At 37.1% G+C, this 17446-nt stretch overlaps 1 protein-coding gene and 1 long non-coding RNA gene across 7 annotated transcripts in view; one reads left to right on the forward strand and one right to left on the reverse strand.

The window, feature by feature from the left end:
• LOC124146190 (otoferlin-like) overlaps positions 1 to 17446 on the forward strand; it is a 243900-nt gene that overhangs the window by 175740 nt on the left and 50714 nt on the right. For 5 of the 6 annotated variants that reach the window (XM_048399771.1, XM_046516364.2, XM_046516363.2 and 2 more), the window contains 4 exons: positions 6161 to 6331; positions 9912 to 10069; positions 15006 to 15053; positions 16256 to 16398. In XM_048399771.1, coding sequence (XP_048255728.1) covers positions 6161 to 6331; positions 9912 to 10069; positions 15006 to 15053; positions 16256 to 16398 — 520 coding nt within the window. The remainder of the gene's footprint in view (positions 1 to 6160; positions 6332 to 9911; positions 10070 to 15005; positions 15054 to 16255; positions 16399 to 17446) is intronic. The other variant, XM_046516367.2, reaches the window with a different exon arrangement.
• Positions 7227 to 15627, reverse strand: LOC124146194. The gene is made up of 3 exons (XR_006862646.2): positions 15248 to 15627; positions 9124 to 9158; positions 7227 to 7494 (listed from the first exon to the last, which is right to left on the reverse strand). It is a non-coding gene; the product is annotated as an uncharacterized LOC124146194 (long non-coding RNA).

The raw sequence follows: 17446 nt of genomic DNA on the forward strand, positions 1-17446 counted from the left end.
TGTGTCTGTGAAACAGATAACACAGTACAGGTGTCTGTGATACAGAACACACAGTGCAGGTGTCTGTGATACAGAACACACAGAGCATGTGTCTGTGAAACAGATAACACAGTACAGGTGTCTGTGATACAGAACACACAGTGCAGGTGTCTGTTATACAGAACACACACAGAGCATGTGTCTGGTACAGATCACACATTGCATGTGTCTAGTACAGATCACAAAGTGCAGGTGTCTAGTACAGATCAAAGTGTAGGTGTCTGTGATACAGAACACACACAGTGCAGGTGTCTGTGATACAGATCACACAGTGCAGGTGTCTGTGATACAGATCACACAGTGCAGGTGTCTGTGATACAGATCACACAGTACATGTGTCTAGTACAGATCACACAGTGCAGGTGTCTAGTACAGATCACAGTGCAGGTGTCTGTGATACAGAACACACAGAGCATGTGTCTGTGATACAGAACACACACAGAGCAAGAGTCTGTGATACAGAACACACACAGTGCAGGTGTCTGTGATACAAAACACACACAGTGCAGGTGTCTGTGATACAAATCACACACAGTGCAGGTGTCTGTGATACAGAACACACAGAGTGCAGGTGTCTGTGATACAGAACACACACAGTGCAGGTGTCTGTGATACAGAACACACATAGTGCAGGTGTCTGTGATACAAAACACCCACAGAGCATGTGTCTGGTACAGATCACATAGTGCAGGTGTCTGTGATACAGAACACACACAGAGCATGTGTCTGGTACAGATCACACAGTGCAGGTGTCTGTGATACAGAACACATAGTGCAGGAGTCTGTGATACAGAAGACACACAGTGCAGGTGTCTAGTACAGATCACACAGTGCAGGTGTCTGTGATACAGAAGACACACAGTGCAGGTGTCTGGTACAGATCACACAGTGCAGGTGTCTGTGATACAGAAGACACACAGTGCAGGTGTCTAGTACAGATCACACAGTGCAGGTGTCTAGTACAGATCACACAGTGCAGGTGTCTGTGATACAGAACACATAGTGCAGTAGTCTGTGATACAGAACACACACAGTGCAGGTGTCTGTAATACAGAACACACACAGTGCAGGTGTTTAGTACAGATCACACAGTGCAGGTGTCTGGTACAGAACACACAGTGCAGGTGTCTGTGATACAGAACACACAATGCAGGTGTCTGTGATACAGAACACACACAGTGCAGGTGTCTGTGATACAGAACACCCACAGTGCAGGTGTCTTTGATACAGAACACACACAGTGCAGGTGTCTGTGATACAGAACACACACAGTGCAGGTGTCTGTGATACAGATCATGCATAGATAATGTTTCCCTACACACTAACCTTTCTAGAGTTTCTTTGGTTTGTTTATTTAATGTTCATGGTTGAACTATACATGGAAATATAGCTGACATGACATTTATTTACATTTTTAAAAAGTTATAAATAATCAACTTCGAAAGGTTATTTTTTTATCTGACCAGTACATCTGTTAATACAGAACACACACAGTGCAGGTGTCTAGTACAGATCACACAGTTCAGGTGTCTGTGATACAGATCACACAGTGCAGGTGTCTTTGATACAGAAGACACACAGTGCAGGTGTCTGGTACAGATCACACAGTGCAGGTGTCTGTGATACAGAACACACACAGTGCAGGTGTCTGTGATACAGAACACACACAATGCAGGAGTCTGTGATACAAAACACACACACAGTGCAGGTGTCTGTGATACAAAACACACACAGTGCAGGTGTCTGTGATACAAATCACACACAGTGCAGGTGTCTGTGATACAGAACACACAGAGTGCAGGTGTCTGTGATACAGAACACACACAGTGCAGGTGTCTGTGATACAGAACACACATAGTGCAGGTGTCTGTGATACAAAACACCCACAGAGCATGTGTCTGGTACAGATCACATAGTGCAGGTGTCTGTGATACAGAACACACACAGAGCATGTGTCTGGTACAGATCACACAGTGCAGGTGTCTGTGATACAGAACACATAGTGCAGGAGTCTGTGATACAGAAGACACACAGTGCAGGTGTCTAGTACAGATCACACAGTGCAGGTGTCTGTGATACAGAAGACACACAGTGCAGGTGTCTGGTACAGATCACACAGTGCAGGTGTCTGTGATACAGAAGACACACAGTGCAGGTGTCTAGTACAGATCACACAGTGCAGGTGTCTAGTACAGATCACACAGTGCAGGTGTCTGTGATACAGAACACATAGTGCAGTAGTCTGTGATACAGAACACACACAGTGCAGGTGTCTGTAATACAGAACACACACAGTGCAGGTGTTTAGTACAGATCACACAGTGCAGGTGTCTGGTACAGAACACACAGTGCAGGTGTCTGTGATACAGAACACACAATGCAGGTGTCTGTGATACAGAACACACACAGTGCAGGTGTCTGTGATACAGAACACCCACAGTGCAGGTGTCTTTGATACAGAACACACACAGTGCAGGTGTCTGTGATACAGAACACACACAGTGCAGGTGTCTGTGATACAGATCATGCATAGATAATGTTTCCCTACACACTAACCTTTCTAGAGTTTCTTTGGTTTGTTTATTTAATGTTCATGGTTGAACTATACATGGAAATATAGCTGACATGACATTTATTTACATTTTTAAAAAGTTATAAATAATCAACTTCGAAAGGTTATTTTTTTATCTGACCAGTACATCTGTTAATACAGAACACACACAGTGCAGGTGTCTAGTACAGATCACACAGTTCAGGTGTCTGTGATACAGATCACACAGTGCAGGTGTCTTTGATACAGAAGACACACAGTGCAGGTGTCTGGTACAGATCACACAGTGCAGGTGTCTGTGATACAGAACACACACAGTGCAGGTGTCTGTGATACAGAACACACACAATGCAGGAGTCTGTGATACAAAACACACACACAGTGCAGGTGTCTGTGATACAGAACACACACAGTGCAGGAGTCTGTGATACAGAACACACACAGTGCAGGAGTCTGTGATACAGAACACACACAGTGCAGGTGTCTGTGATACAGAACACACACAGTGCAGGAGTCTGTGATACAGAACACACACAGTGCAGGAGTCTGTGATACAGAACACACACAGTGCAGGTGTCTGTGATACAGAACACTCACAGTGCAGGTGTCTGTGATACAGAACACACACAGTGCAGGTGTCTGTGATACAGAACACACACAGTGCAGGTGTCTGTGATACAGAACACTCACAGTGCAGGTGTCTGTGATACAGAACACACACAGTGCAGGTGTCTGTGATTCAGAACACACACAGTGCAGGTGTCTGTGATACAGATCATGCATAGATAATGTTTCCCTACACACTAACCTTTCTAGAGTTTCTTTGGTTTGTTTATTTAATGTTCATGGTTGAACTATACATGGAAATATAGCTGACATGACATTTATTTACATTTTTAAAAAGTTATGAATAATCAACTTTGAAAGGTTATTTTTTTATCTGACCAGTACATCTGTTGATGTCTATCTAAAAATGTTCTTTATTTATTTTACTATAACAAGCAAGAAATTTGTAACAACATGTTTTCTTTCCTATTATGTGTCTCTTTGTATCAGCATTTATCTTTACAATATTAAGTGTAAGCTGATTAGTATGAAGCCTTTCCTTATTCTGTGGTTCCTCAGTCCCATTGCCCTATACCTGGAGGAGTAAGTGATAGCATTAATGTTGTGAGTATCACTGCCCAGCTTTATGCTGACATATTGAATTCCCGTATAGCCTCCACTTCAATAATTCCACACACCAATGATCACCTTTGTGTCATTAAAAATCTATAAAAATGTCTGCTGTAAATCCCTTTGTGTTTTTATCAAAATGTTTGTAGGAACACAAAATCAAAAACATCCCCGATGGCATTTGTGTACATGTCATAAGGCTTGCTTTGTTAGTATGGGACCAAATAGACCCCCCAATTCGAGGACACCCTTTGTCATGAGAAACAATGCTGTTTGGTGGAGGGTAGATGAACCATGCCACGGCAAAATACGGCTAGCTATGATGTAGCCTTTTTCAAGAAAGCCAATACCCCTTCCCTGAAACTTATCTGTACGCATGGGCTATTTTGTTTTGCCGTAGTGACCTGTTGGTAGCAAACTAGTAAAGCCATAAAATAAACTGAAGCGCAAAAGCTATTCTCTGTCCACAAGGCTTCCAGTACATAGAACAGTTTCAAGTGCCAAATTAAGAGGTCAGATGCAGAGTTGAAATCTCCCTTGTTCCATATTTCAGACTGGATTGTGGGAGTCAGTCTCTCCACTGCTATCAACATGTCTCCATCTTCTGCAGTAAAAACAGAAAGGGGAAAACAAAAGTTGATATTCAGCACAAAAGGCATCATTATATTATGTTTAATGTCATGACGTGAACAACTTTCCTTAGAAATGTGCATTTTATTATCTTTGCCAAGCAATCTAAGTGTTAGTTTTGTAATAAACAGCTATGTGAAGAAATTGGTATTTGTGATTGAAAATTGATAACCTTATAGTTAATCAAAGATTTTGTTACTTTACCCTTGTTTAAGTTGAACATCTGACTGTATTTACATTTTCTCACTCTACTGTTTCATACGCAAGATGTTGTAACCTTCTCAGTGCCGAGAAAATATACAGAACCTTTTTCTGAAAAGAAAATTCCACTTGTTGAATAAAAAACATGACACATTCCAGGTTTTTAGGAGGGTGGGGCCTGATTATGTGGATTTGATTAAGTGCTCTGAATACAAGATAATTTATGGTAGCCGTTGTTTTCCGTGGGAATTCATTATATTTGGAACTTTAAATTTTCATCACAAGCATGTTAATATCCCATCAAATTCTGTTGACAGACTGAAGAGATCCAAAGGACACTACTTTCTTACTATGGCAACTGCAGCATAGAAAATCCTAATAAATGAATATGTTTTCTTACAGCTGTGTCATGTGTTCTCTTAAGGATCAGTTATATGTATTCAAGAAATATTGCTTAATCAAAATGATTTTCTGTTTCTAAATTCTGTATAAATAAATCATGTGCAGGTGTGTTGAGATTGATTATACAGTAAATGTAACATTATTTATGTGCAGGTGTGTTGGGATTGTCCCTACAGTAAATGTAACATTATTTATGTGCAGGTGTGTTGAGACTGACCCTACAGTAAATGTAACATTATTTATGTGCAGGTGTGTTGAGATTAACCCTCCAGTAAATGTAACATTACTTATGTGCAGGTGTGTTGAGATTGTCCCTACAGTAAATGTAACATTATTTATGTGCAGGTGTGTTGAGACTGACCCTACAGTAAATGTAACATTATTTATGTGCAGGTGTGTTGAGACTGACCCTCCAGTAAATGTAACATTATTTATGTGCAGGTGTGTTGAGATTAACCTGACAGTAAATGTAACATTATTTATGTGCAGGTGTGTTGAGACTGACCCTCCAGTAAATGTAACATTATTTATGTGCAGGTGTGTTGAGACTGACCCTACAGTAAATGTAACATTATTTATGTGCAGGTGTGTTGAGATTAACCTGACAGTAAATGTAACATTATTTATGTGCAGGTGTGTTGAGATTGACCCTACAGTAAATGTAACATTATTTATGTGCAGGTGTGTTGAGACTGACCCTACAGTAAATGTAACATTATTTATGTGCAGGTGTGTTGATTCTGACCCTACAGTAAATGTAACATTATTTATGTGCAGGTGTGTTGAGACTGACCCTACAGTAAATGTAACATTATTTATGTGCAGATGTGTTGAGACTGACCCTACAGTAAATGTAACATTATTTATGTGCAGGTGTGTTGAGATTAACCCGACAGTAAATGTAACATTATTTATGTGCAGGTGTGTTGAGACTGACCCTACAGTAAATGTAACATTATTTATGTGCAGGTGTGTTGAGATTGACCCTCCAGTAAATGTAACATTATTTATGTGCAGGTGTGTTGAGACTGACCCTACAGTAAATGTAACATTATTTATGTGCAGGTGTGTTGAGATTAACCCGACAGTTAATGTCACATTATTTATGTGCAGGTGTGTTGAGATTAACCCGACAGTAAATGTAACATTATTTATGTGCAGGTGTGTTGAGATTGAGGCCACGTTCCCCATGGAGTCCCTGTTGTCGGTGCAAGTGTTTGACTGGGACCTGGTTGGAATGGATGACCTCATAGGAGAGAGCAAGATTGATCTGGAGAACAGGTTCTACAGTCGGCATCGGGCCACTTCTGGACTGGCTCACAAATATGAACTGTAAGTGGGAAAACTGTTTACTTTTGTGGTTGTTTGTGGGATGTTATATTCATAGAAAATACATTTCAAGCACTCTCTTTTGAAGCACCCAGGACCTTGAACTGGTTTCCTTTCATGACAAGATATTGAAGAACTGTCTAATTATCAGAAAGTCTATAGCTTTGGTTTTCATACAAGTTACATGACATGTTTAATTTGTTTATAATTCTATGGGCTAGATAGTGCTATGGTATACTGTAAACTGAAAACGAAAGTTGATGCCTAGTGCACCATACCTGGGAGCTCCAGATGGCAATACTGTTCATCAAAATATCAAATCTGAATCATCAAAATTATTATTCAAGAGGCCAAGAGGCTGAGATTGAAAAAATAGTGTCTTGTCATCATTATACTGGGCTAAGACCAGACATGCATGGTTCCCTGTGAGTAAGAAGCAGATCCTGGGCTAATTTGTTCAATTAACCATCTTAGAGGTTTGTAACAATGCTTCTAATTGAGTGAGTTTTAGGCATGAGGTGTAGAGGCATCATGGGACATTCAGGGGAGGTAATCTGATCTTGTGGCCCTGACGTCTTCATCAGCCATGTCAACACATCCCCTCTGGGTGTGAAGAAATTTGTTAATGATGACAAGTAGATTTGATAAGGTGTGAGATCAAAACACTGTTTCTTTACCTCATTAGAGAGACGGCCTCAATTAAGCGACAGTTCCCTTGAATGAGGCTGCAACATGAAAGGCCAAGCTCCCAGTCGACTTCCTAACTGTTTATCTACACATACCACATAGGGCCTAGCGATCAATTTTTTTTGTTACTTGAAAAAACAAAGGAAGACAAATTGGCAACCAAGTTCTGAATCAGTATTTATGGAACTTGAACATGGCCAAATATAATGACTGCGGAAATGATTGTAACATGGCTGAAATTCCCGCTTGTCACATTTTGCTAAAGAATCTGGGTAGAAATGTTCTTTGAATGAGCAATGGCACTTTGTCAAATTTTGATGTTTGGACAGGCAATCCCCAAGACCTTTCTCTCAAGGTAGATTGGTTTTCACTTCATTTGTGGTTGATAACCAGGCAGGATGCACCGGGTGTGATCCCTGTCATTCACCATACTAATTTCTTCTTTATCTCCTCGCTGCTCATGTTTGATTGACAGCTACCTACAAGGAAAAAGGATGGGAGAGGTCTCTCCAGCATATTTTCAGCATTTAATTTTTGTGTCATTAGTGGATGATTTTATCTATTCCCAGACAAGTCACAAACAGTGAGATTCAGTCCAACATGTTTTAAATTCATGATTTAAAAGTCTTCTTTTTGAACCAGATTAGATTTGGAATGATTGCAAATGTTTGTGTAATGAAACTAAAAAATGAAAATATACATGAATTAAAATCTGTAAAGAAAGCAATTTGTATCAGTATATTGCACATTAATACACATTAATTTACCCTAGCTTTTCTTAGAAGGATGAAGATATGTGAGGGGCATTCACAGTCAGTGATGTGTGTGTAAAACTTGATGGCTGTTAAATATTGCACCTTGACAGCGTGAAACATTTGTGAAATTTCAATCAATATTAATATTCTCAATCAGGCGGTCCGGTTACAACTCTAAGTTTTTCTCAGACTGAAAGCCCTAAGCTATTAAATGAGGCTCTGTATGATGTTAATTCCAAATTTTTATAGCAGATGTGTTTTGACCTGAACACTAATTTCCTCTTTGTGTATGTCGTATAAGAAACTAGGAAATCTTTGAATCTATTTCCGTCAGAAACATTATTTTTTCTCATTTCACACATTTAACCGTGGACGTTAGGAATTTCTTCTAAATTATGGTGAAATCAAAATATTGAATTGTATTAACTTTTCTATTTAGGAAGAAAAAGTATAGGCTTTGGGGAAATTTAATATGGAATAGCTTCAGGATTATATACTAACAACTACCTCCTACAACGAGAAGAATGAGAATAATGTTGCTTAAGCAAAGTCAATAACGTGGAAATTTCTTCTGACTACAGAATGATTAAAAACATTTCCAACCCAAGGCATTCCTGTCCAATTTGTTTGTTGTCTTGTAAACATTATCTTTACAGTGCCTGGGAGGGCAAAAGATCACAAGCCCTGGACACTTCACTTTAATCAAGAAAATTAATTTTGACAGGCTATAATGGGGAGGAAATTGAATGGAAATTGCTCAGAATTGTCATGTGGGGGACAGGGGGAATGGTACTTTTCCTCCTTCCCATGGGAGAGCCACTCATCCAATCAAACTGTTTCCTCAAAGTAACATTTATCTTATTACAAGGGTTAATCTCATGAGTTGAGACAAATTGGGGAAGATACAGGCACTTTAATTCTATAATAGTCCAGGGATGCAGTGGTCCACATGATGGTAATAACAGCAGCAGTTTCAATATTAACATTCTGTGTTATTCTAAATGACAGGGACACACAAATTAAACAATTTGCCCTCTCAAGTTTTTATCTTTGTATGATGTCAAGTTTATGTCAAATGTGGGTGAAGGTGATTGTTTTCCCCACTAACACACCCATCACTATTGTTGTGTTACATTACTCTGCTGTTGTAGTTGTTCCACTCACTTGTCTAGGTGGACGAGGATTAGGTATGTGTCAGCAACAAGATTAACTTGCTGAATGATTCAAACTGTTAATGTGTGTTTTATCTGGAAGATTGGAATATGTGTTTGGATCAGATGTTTATGACTACCGGTAGTTAAGAATTAGCCAGTATTTCTAATTTTGATTATTTGAGTGACATGGAATACTTACGTCCCTCCTACAGCTGCTTCTCTTCCTGTCATGATCTACAACCCAAGAAACTAATATAAAACACTTCTACCAGTCTATCTTCCAAACTCATCCAGAAATGACATCAATATTTTTTGTGTTTATGGAGGTATTAATGTAAAATCTAGTGTGAACACATAAATTGCTACTTTACATAAAGTTTGCACAGCGTTTTTTAAGTTTATACCTTCATCAACACAATTGAAGTCAATTCTCATGAATAAAAAAGTCAGCAATAATAACTTCGCAGACTGCTTGTTTAATCATTGACACAGAAAATGTAGACAACAATATGAAAATAGTCACATGGTTGAGTGCCATAGAGCAGACCAAGCCCCACCCTCCCTGTTATCAGCCATCGAGGAAACTGTTAGTCCGCTAGTAGGTGTGGCCTTTTTTCAGTTTATGGGAAAATATACACAAAAAAGATTGCTTGGTTAGCCATTTAGCAATTTAGTTATTTGAGAATAAATGAAACAAATGTATGTATGCATGAGCTAACTATGAAAGGTGTATGTGCATACAGTAGGAAAAACATGATAAAGCCAGGAGTTTTTGGTAACTGTCAGAAATAGACATGTTGATCATTATTAAACCTAACAAATAACAGATAATTACATATATGTTATTATTACTTTTGTTTAATGCAATTTTGTAGTTTTACAGGCAGTTTATAAAAGTTATATCTTTATATCTTTATAAAGCCACTGATGCTAGCTACTTGTGTATAGTGCATGACATGACAGATGACTGGCGATGCTTTGTTTCAGGCATGGCTACAATGCATGGCGGGACCCCCAGAAACCAACCCAGATCCTGCTGAAGATGTGTAAGGATGGCAAGGTGGATGGTCCACATTATCAGGCTGGCAAGGTCAGGGTCGCAAACAGGATCTTCACAGCACCCCTCGAGATCGAAGATGAAAATGGTATGATATTATGATGGCATATCATGGCATGAAATTATGTATCATACTTCATACTTCATAGTGTGATTTTATTTAACATGGCAGATTATTTCTTCAAATGATATAATATTGCTTTATTAAAATATGTGTCTTGATTTTTAAATTTTTAAATTATGTATGTCATGATATCATTAAATGTTCCGGTATAATATATTATGTTATGGTATTTTATGTGAAATATTTTTTAATTACTGCTATTGATGTTGAATTTAATTTCATGAATATTATGTTTCAGATGAAATGTAAAAATTTACGTTATATAAATGAACAGTTGTATTATTTATATTTTCAATGTTAGAATGTCCTGCTTAAATCAAATAGTTAAAAATACCATCCCACTATCAGGTGTGTTATTTCTAAACACATTTAGTAACATAACAAAATTCTGACAATATTTTATAAATGACAAATGTGATTTAACTGATAACAAGTAATCTGGAAAGGAAAGTATCAAAAAGTGAAGACTGGATTTCAATATTGCTGCTGCATGTCAGTTCTACTTAAAGTACCATGGAGGTGTTTTGTTTCCAAATAAGGCAAGCCTGCATGAACAACTCTCTCCGTTTAATGTCCCGTGGAGAGTAACTCAAACACAGACAGCAAACTCAATCAGCTGACTGGCAGACGATTTGGCTCCATGGCATACTATATCACACATTACTTGTCTCCAAAGTTTTTTTCCAAAGTTCAACCTCAGATGTCAAACCATTATCTGTCTAAACTGAAATTTTGGTGAAGTTACTGAGGCCTAAAATTTGAAACATTGTTTCATTTATGCACATTAAGAGAACAGAAATGGATTTTAAACTTAATTTTGTGTTTATGAAGCCATATGTGTAACTCTCTGGGGAATGGTCACCTCAGATAGTTGATACATGGATGTTGTGGTTAGAGCCATAGATTGAAATTCAGTGTTCTTTATTGTGAGTGACTGTCATTATTCAATAAATCAAATATATATTTAATCATGCCGAGATGTTCGGCCTGATTTGTGTGGTTGGAGGTTTTGTGCTTGTGTTCATCAATCACTAAACCAAGTTCATTGTTTGTCAAATTGTATGTGGCAATATCATTTATTTTGAATAAATGACAAACTGCATAATTTATTCATTAATTCATGTAATCATATTGTTTAGATGATTTCTGATCTAATGTGATTGATTTTATCATGTATTATCAATTCTAATCCTAAAATGAAAGGTTTTTCTATGGCACCCAATGAAAACTGTTCTTAATACAAGAAGATATGATGTATCAACTAAGTAACCAAGCATTTATTAATGGCAGGGTTAGATGGCTATAGGAAAAGATCCCCTCAAAATATGAAAATAAATTAACAAATACAATTATGCGAGTGCTGATAAGGTAATGTAAGTTAATAAAATGAAGACATTTTCTTTTCAAAGATGGAAAAGATCATGGGTAGAGTTAAATAAACAGAAAACAAAAACAATATAGCCAAAAAACAAATGATATATATAAAAGATTATAATCTCATACTGGTAATTATTGACAAGTTGAATGCTTATACATTAAGAAAAGTAATTCTACTCTTAGCGGACGTCACAGACAGCTGTGGGGTATTGTTCCCGTTGTGAGGCACAGGCATTGGCCGGAGGAACGCTTGAAAGTAGCAATATCAATCATTTTGAAACACTTTTGTTTTGAATTTCTGGTAATAATGGTTACATGGAAGAGTAAAAAAAGCTGTTCAGGAAAAAATTGGAGGCATTCTCTGATGTTGATGTTTGATATTCACATGTATATTGACACTGTTTATTTAATGTTTGACGTCAGACACTACAGTTCCTGTTTCATCTGTTGGACTTACTATGAATACAAAAACATCCTGATGTTCATCAACAACAACTATGGCAATTCATATATAAGCAGTTTTTCATGTTTAAAGCATATTAACTCTTTCAATACCGCAGTCTCCAGACACTGCAGGCTGGTAAACTGGCCAGGCCATAGCCACGTCAAAATAATATTAATGTATGAACCTACAAGTAATCACAATGTCTGAAAATACATATTTCATTTCAATTTACCATATTTTATGGATAGTTTTAAATTATTAACTGTTTCCCCCTATGTTATTGAAAAAACAATTCTGGGACACATGCTACGACAAGGTACATTTGAGACATTTTAAGCAAATCTTTAAATAAATTATTTGTAATAAATAAAATCAGCAAAACTCATTTTTGAATGTTGTCTAACTTACAGCTAAGTTACTCTTTCCATCTTTACAAGTGATCGTGAAATGTAAGTCAAATGACATGTCGCCTTTTGTAGCCTCAATTTTTAGGCTTGGACACGATGTTAAAAACTGAATTATATGCTTGAAAGATCTTTGTAAGAGGTCGTAACTTTGCACGATATGTCCATGAAGTTCTATATTTAGAAACAGGTCATGATTTCCTGCTACATTGGCTACCTTAACTCACATGCTTGAATTTGACCAATCACATTCTTTATGGTATATTCCGGTTACAAAAGTGTCTTTAAAAATTAATTTCTATCCAATATAATTGCATGTTACAACTACAAAAATACTTCTGGCAAGGTTACTGTAATATTAATGATTATCAGAGCTTTCTAACAATACCAAACAACAAACAAATCTATGCATTTGTTATTCATACACAGCTTCAAAATGCGAGGCATTGCCTGATGGTTTCTCATGTTACTGTACGGAGAGAGCTATTATTATCGAAAAATGGTGGTAGCAATGTTAGATAGTATTAAAAATTCTTCTTATCATATTTCTGATTACGTAAAGGTAAGTGGATTGCTATAATTTTCGCTTCCTTGGTGCTTAATCTGGACATTATGAATGTGTTAGCTTACATTTTTGTTAAAAACAAACTTAATTAAGTTGTAAATACAATATTTAACTAATATGATAAACATTACTTTCATATTTATAAAGAGTAGGATTAAAAATTTCAGATGGTGTATGACATGTAGTATCAAAGATGTATATATATTTTATAAGCTGATAAATATAGGTTCATCTATCACCCCCAGACTCTCTGGGAACTCAGTGTCATAGCAGTAAAAGCTTCTGATTGACTGGTGTTGAAAGAGTGAAAAACAATCTCAAAGGTGCAAGTTCAGTTATTCTTTTTGTGTGACTGAATAAGCACAGGAAAAAAATATAATATGTTTTATCAGAAAGATATTAAAGAAAACAAGTGATAATGTCATTGCACACCCAATTGATTTATTGTATTAATCAATCTCTCTCAATTGGAAAAGAAATGTTGAAGTTGGGTGAAAATCTATGGTGTTATGTTTGGAAATGTCTCAAGTTTGAATCAATTAATCCTCATGCTAACATCAAAGTAGTGATACAATTATTTTGTAAATCAATTCCCTACATTAAATATTTATTTCTTGTCCAATATTTGTTTCTGATGACTTTGAGTATTTCTTTATTTAATGTTGTTCTGCACAAATATTTTCTGACACTATTTCCTGAACAGTTTTGCTTTGTCACTCTCTTAGTCATCTCTTACTTCTTGTGTAAATAAAAGTCAATATTGATGTTTAAGCTTCAGCTTGTACCTTGTCATAGCCTTTTCAAATATAACACAAACTTTGTCTTTTTTTGTGGTGCAGAGGATTATAAATACATATTTTTATGTTCCTGAGTTGATGTTTGTTTCTGAATATTAGGTAATCCATAAATAAATATCCATTCCCTTTATAAATTCTCGTATATCACAATTAGACAATTATCTTTCATGTTTATGTTTCTACTTCCAGATGAGTTTGTCCGAGATTAATTACATTTTTGTTCTTTAAAATAAGCTTAGGATTTTCTGAAGTCTAATTATAGGTCATCCAGCAAGAAATTAAAATGTCCACCTAATTAATTTACAAATGAGATGTGATCTTGTATTATTGCCTTTCATCTTGTGATATAAAGATTGGATTCGTTGTCTGATCACATCTTTGATTATTCCCCAAACCTGTATGTGGCTGAGTGGAGAAAGATGTGGCTTATGGCTTCCCTGTGATTGTAATGCTGTTTTTTGACACAATAGTTTGTACGTTTCCATATAAAAGAAATCTTGGATGAAATATGATTAATGGGGAATAAACGGCATAGTCCTGGCACTTGTCCTAAGTTGAGTTTCGTGCCATTTCCCTAATGTCAGCAATTGTTTCTGAGTAAAGCGTTTGTCCTGGCTTCTTGCGTTACAGTCCTAAACCATGAAGAAGACATGGGCAAACACTTGCCCCCCTTTGCCTCTGCAGTAATGCTGATGGCCAGTCATTACTGAAGGAAATTACAATATTTTGCCATGTAAACAGATTATCAGAAACGTAAACAGGAATAAATTAGATGCAGGCCTTGCTCTGAGAAAGTGGACAGACCCAGTTAAATGCCATGACTAATGTGTTTGGATAGGCTGCAAGCGTAAATTGGCAGATTGCCTAACTGGGGTCAGCCTCTATTTGGATATGACCCTCATGTCTGAACTTTGACCCAACTGTGTTTATCTTCTTGTTTTTAAAGTTGTTTTGCTAAGTTTAAAATTGAGAGATTAATTGTCACATGTTGAGAGCATTAAGTTTCCTGGTAGAGGAGGGAGGAATAGGTAATGTGCTTATTTGCCAGAGGAGGGTCTGTAGTGTTTATGCAAAAATATTTGCTTACCAATTTTTTTACCCAATGAAAACATTCAAGTGGGTCTATTATATGTCAGACAAAAATCAAAGTGAAAAAATCAAAAAAATCTGCCCAACATATGGCAAGTGGGGTAGGTAGTTAGTTGAAAAAAAGTTTTGAGTGTTTTGCATACTAGGATTGAAAAAAACCCCTGTAAAAATACTGGAACAAGATGCACAGAGTAAACTTCATAAATATGACTATTTATTAAAGATGAAGATGAGGATAGGAGACCCAAGAACAAACGCAGACAATCTAAGGGTAAGTTGTCACACGGGGCAACACCCCAGGGTCCACGGTGGATGATGACGTTGTTTGTGCTAACCAGATCATGTCTTGTTTGCCACCTGCTTCCACTTGCCAGCTGGGCTGCCTTATGTGTGTAGTTACACTAGAGCAAGAACACCACGAGATGATGTAACAATATAGTCAACTGGCCACTGTATATAACTTACCTAACATCTCCTGTATTGCTGTTGACCATTGTCGGTGTATCCTCGCTGTCCACTCATGTGAGGGTGCTGCTGTGTATGCTGGTGTCACCATCTGGTACTTTGTGTTACATGTCTTAACGCTGGGAGCTCGCACTCACTCAGCTTAATGAATACATCTCTACCATAATCTGTAATAGTTGCTATTGCTCTACATCTTTCTTTCTCTTATTGTAAAATGCCTTTGGCTGTTGAGTTTCTAATCAATCTAATCCAAAGGAATGAAGAAAGAGATATGTAGAACCCTCTTTAGTGTTACTCTGTCAAGCCATCATATGTGAAGTTACTAAGCAGTAAATAAAGCTGATATGAAAAAGATACACTTCTGATGCTAAAATCAATAATGTTCAACAAAATCTCTCTCAGGCAATAGTGATGTATGTAAAGTGGATAAAGTCATGATTCATGAAGCATACAGAGGCAGCTGATTCAATTAAACCACTAACCATATAAACCGTGTCATGTGTGTACTGGACTGAATAACCATACTTCATAAGCTTCATTACTCCGTTTGTTGTATGTTCTATGTATATCAGTATGCCTTTGTAAGGAAGTTTATGTTCAACTTGCTACATTCAATGAGATTTTTTTTCTGATCATTTATATAATAGCTGATTTTATTGCCATCTCTACTTTTTGTAATTTTATTAATAATATGTTTTGGAGGTAGATTACACTTCATATTCATTTTGTAGCATATTTTCTGTTCATGACATGCAAACTTTCACCTGAACATAAACAAATTACTGAATATGGGTTGAAGGAGATGTTTTTGAGATTCTCCAATTATTCCACCAATTTATAAGTTCAACAGTATCTTTGTTCAAGCCACTGTGTATGTGTGGTATATTCAAATATGATTAAGAATATTGATGCTCCTGCTAATGTGAGCTACAGAACCTTTTGTATGTTTGTCCTAATACTTGGCTTATGGTTGTAGATTAGTAAATTAAGCCATGTATTGAATTGCAGGTGTGAAGAAGGCAACGGATGAGCATCTTGCTCTGGCAGTGTTAAACCACTGGGAGGAGATCCCCAAAGTCGGCTGTAAACTGGTGCCTGAACATGTGGAGACCCGACCTCTCTACAACCCAGAGAAACCTGGCATTGAACAGGTAAGGCAACATGCTCCTTGCCTACATCTCGCCATCATACAACAATAATTTTAATCTTAAACAAATATTATGTTTTCTTAAACATGAGCATGTATCCAAGCTGAAAATTGAAACATGAAGAATTTGAGGAATCCCTTCTTTGTGGCTGAACATTCCAGGGGTTGGTGGAGTCACATGTCCTCACACCTGGGACAATGCCCAGAATTGGAAGACTACACATATTGACTCTGGTCTAAGCCCTATTACAGACTAAGTGCTAATGAAGTAATCCTTAAGATATGCTGATGCTGGTACTGACATGTGTCGTCACGCCTTCTTCCGCTGTTCAGAATGTTCACCATTCAGAGGGTCAGGGAGCTCTCATGGATAGCCAAGCAAGCTAATATTGAAATCTGGCTTTGCCACCTCTATCCTAATAATCATTGCTGTCTTTGCAAATCCAGCTTCTTTAAAGTGTATTTGTCCAAAAGTTTGAAATCGTAACCCTCAAGCATGGCTTTAAATTTCTCCAAACATGTTGAGTGTTGACAATGTCCACAAAGTAGGGAGAAATTCTTTGTCCAGAGATGGTTTGTTTGACTATTGAGCCTGAGTACAAGATGTTGACCAGAGCAGCCTTCAGTAAACTGGGGATGAGGGTACACACACTGTAACCATTCAGGCTGAGGAACAAGCACACATGATCATGGATGGTCATTTGATGAAGATGCATTCTTCGCACAAAGAGTTTGTGATATATTGCATTGTATGTTGAAGCAGTTTAATGTATAGGTCAGCCAATGTGAATGGTGCATTGATAATCCAAACTGGTATAACCACGCTTTTCCTTCCTTGCTGCAGTGTTGAGGCCAGACATGCAGGGATATCTTATCATAGAAAAAAAGAAGTACCTACCAGGACAACATGTTGATTTGGTTGTTAGAATAAATAATGGTTTACATATTGTTTTTGTAATTTGTTTTGTTTTCTGCCATCTGCAAGAGCTATTGAGGATGATTGCACAATTTGAATAGGAGGTTGTATCAGCAACATGGCCACATTAGCTGTT

This window comes from Haliotis rufescens, unplaced genomic scaffold, assembly GCF_023055435.1.
Source record: "Haliotis rufescens isolate VD_foot unplaced genomic scaffold, xgHalRufe1.0.p SCAF_2, whole genome shotgun sequence".
Classification (NCBI taxonomy): domain Eukaryota; kingdom Metazoa; phylum Mollusca; class Gastropoda; order Lepetellida; family Haliotidae; genus Haliotis; species Haliotis rufescens.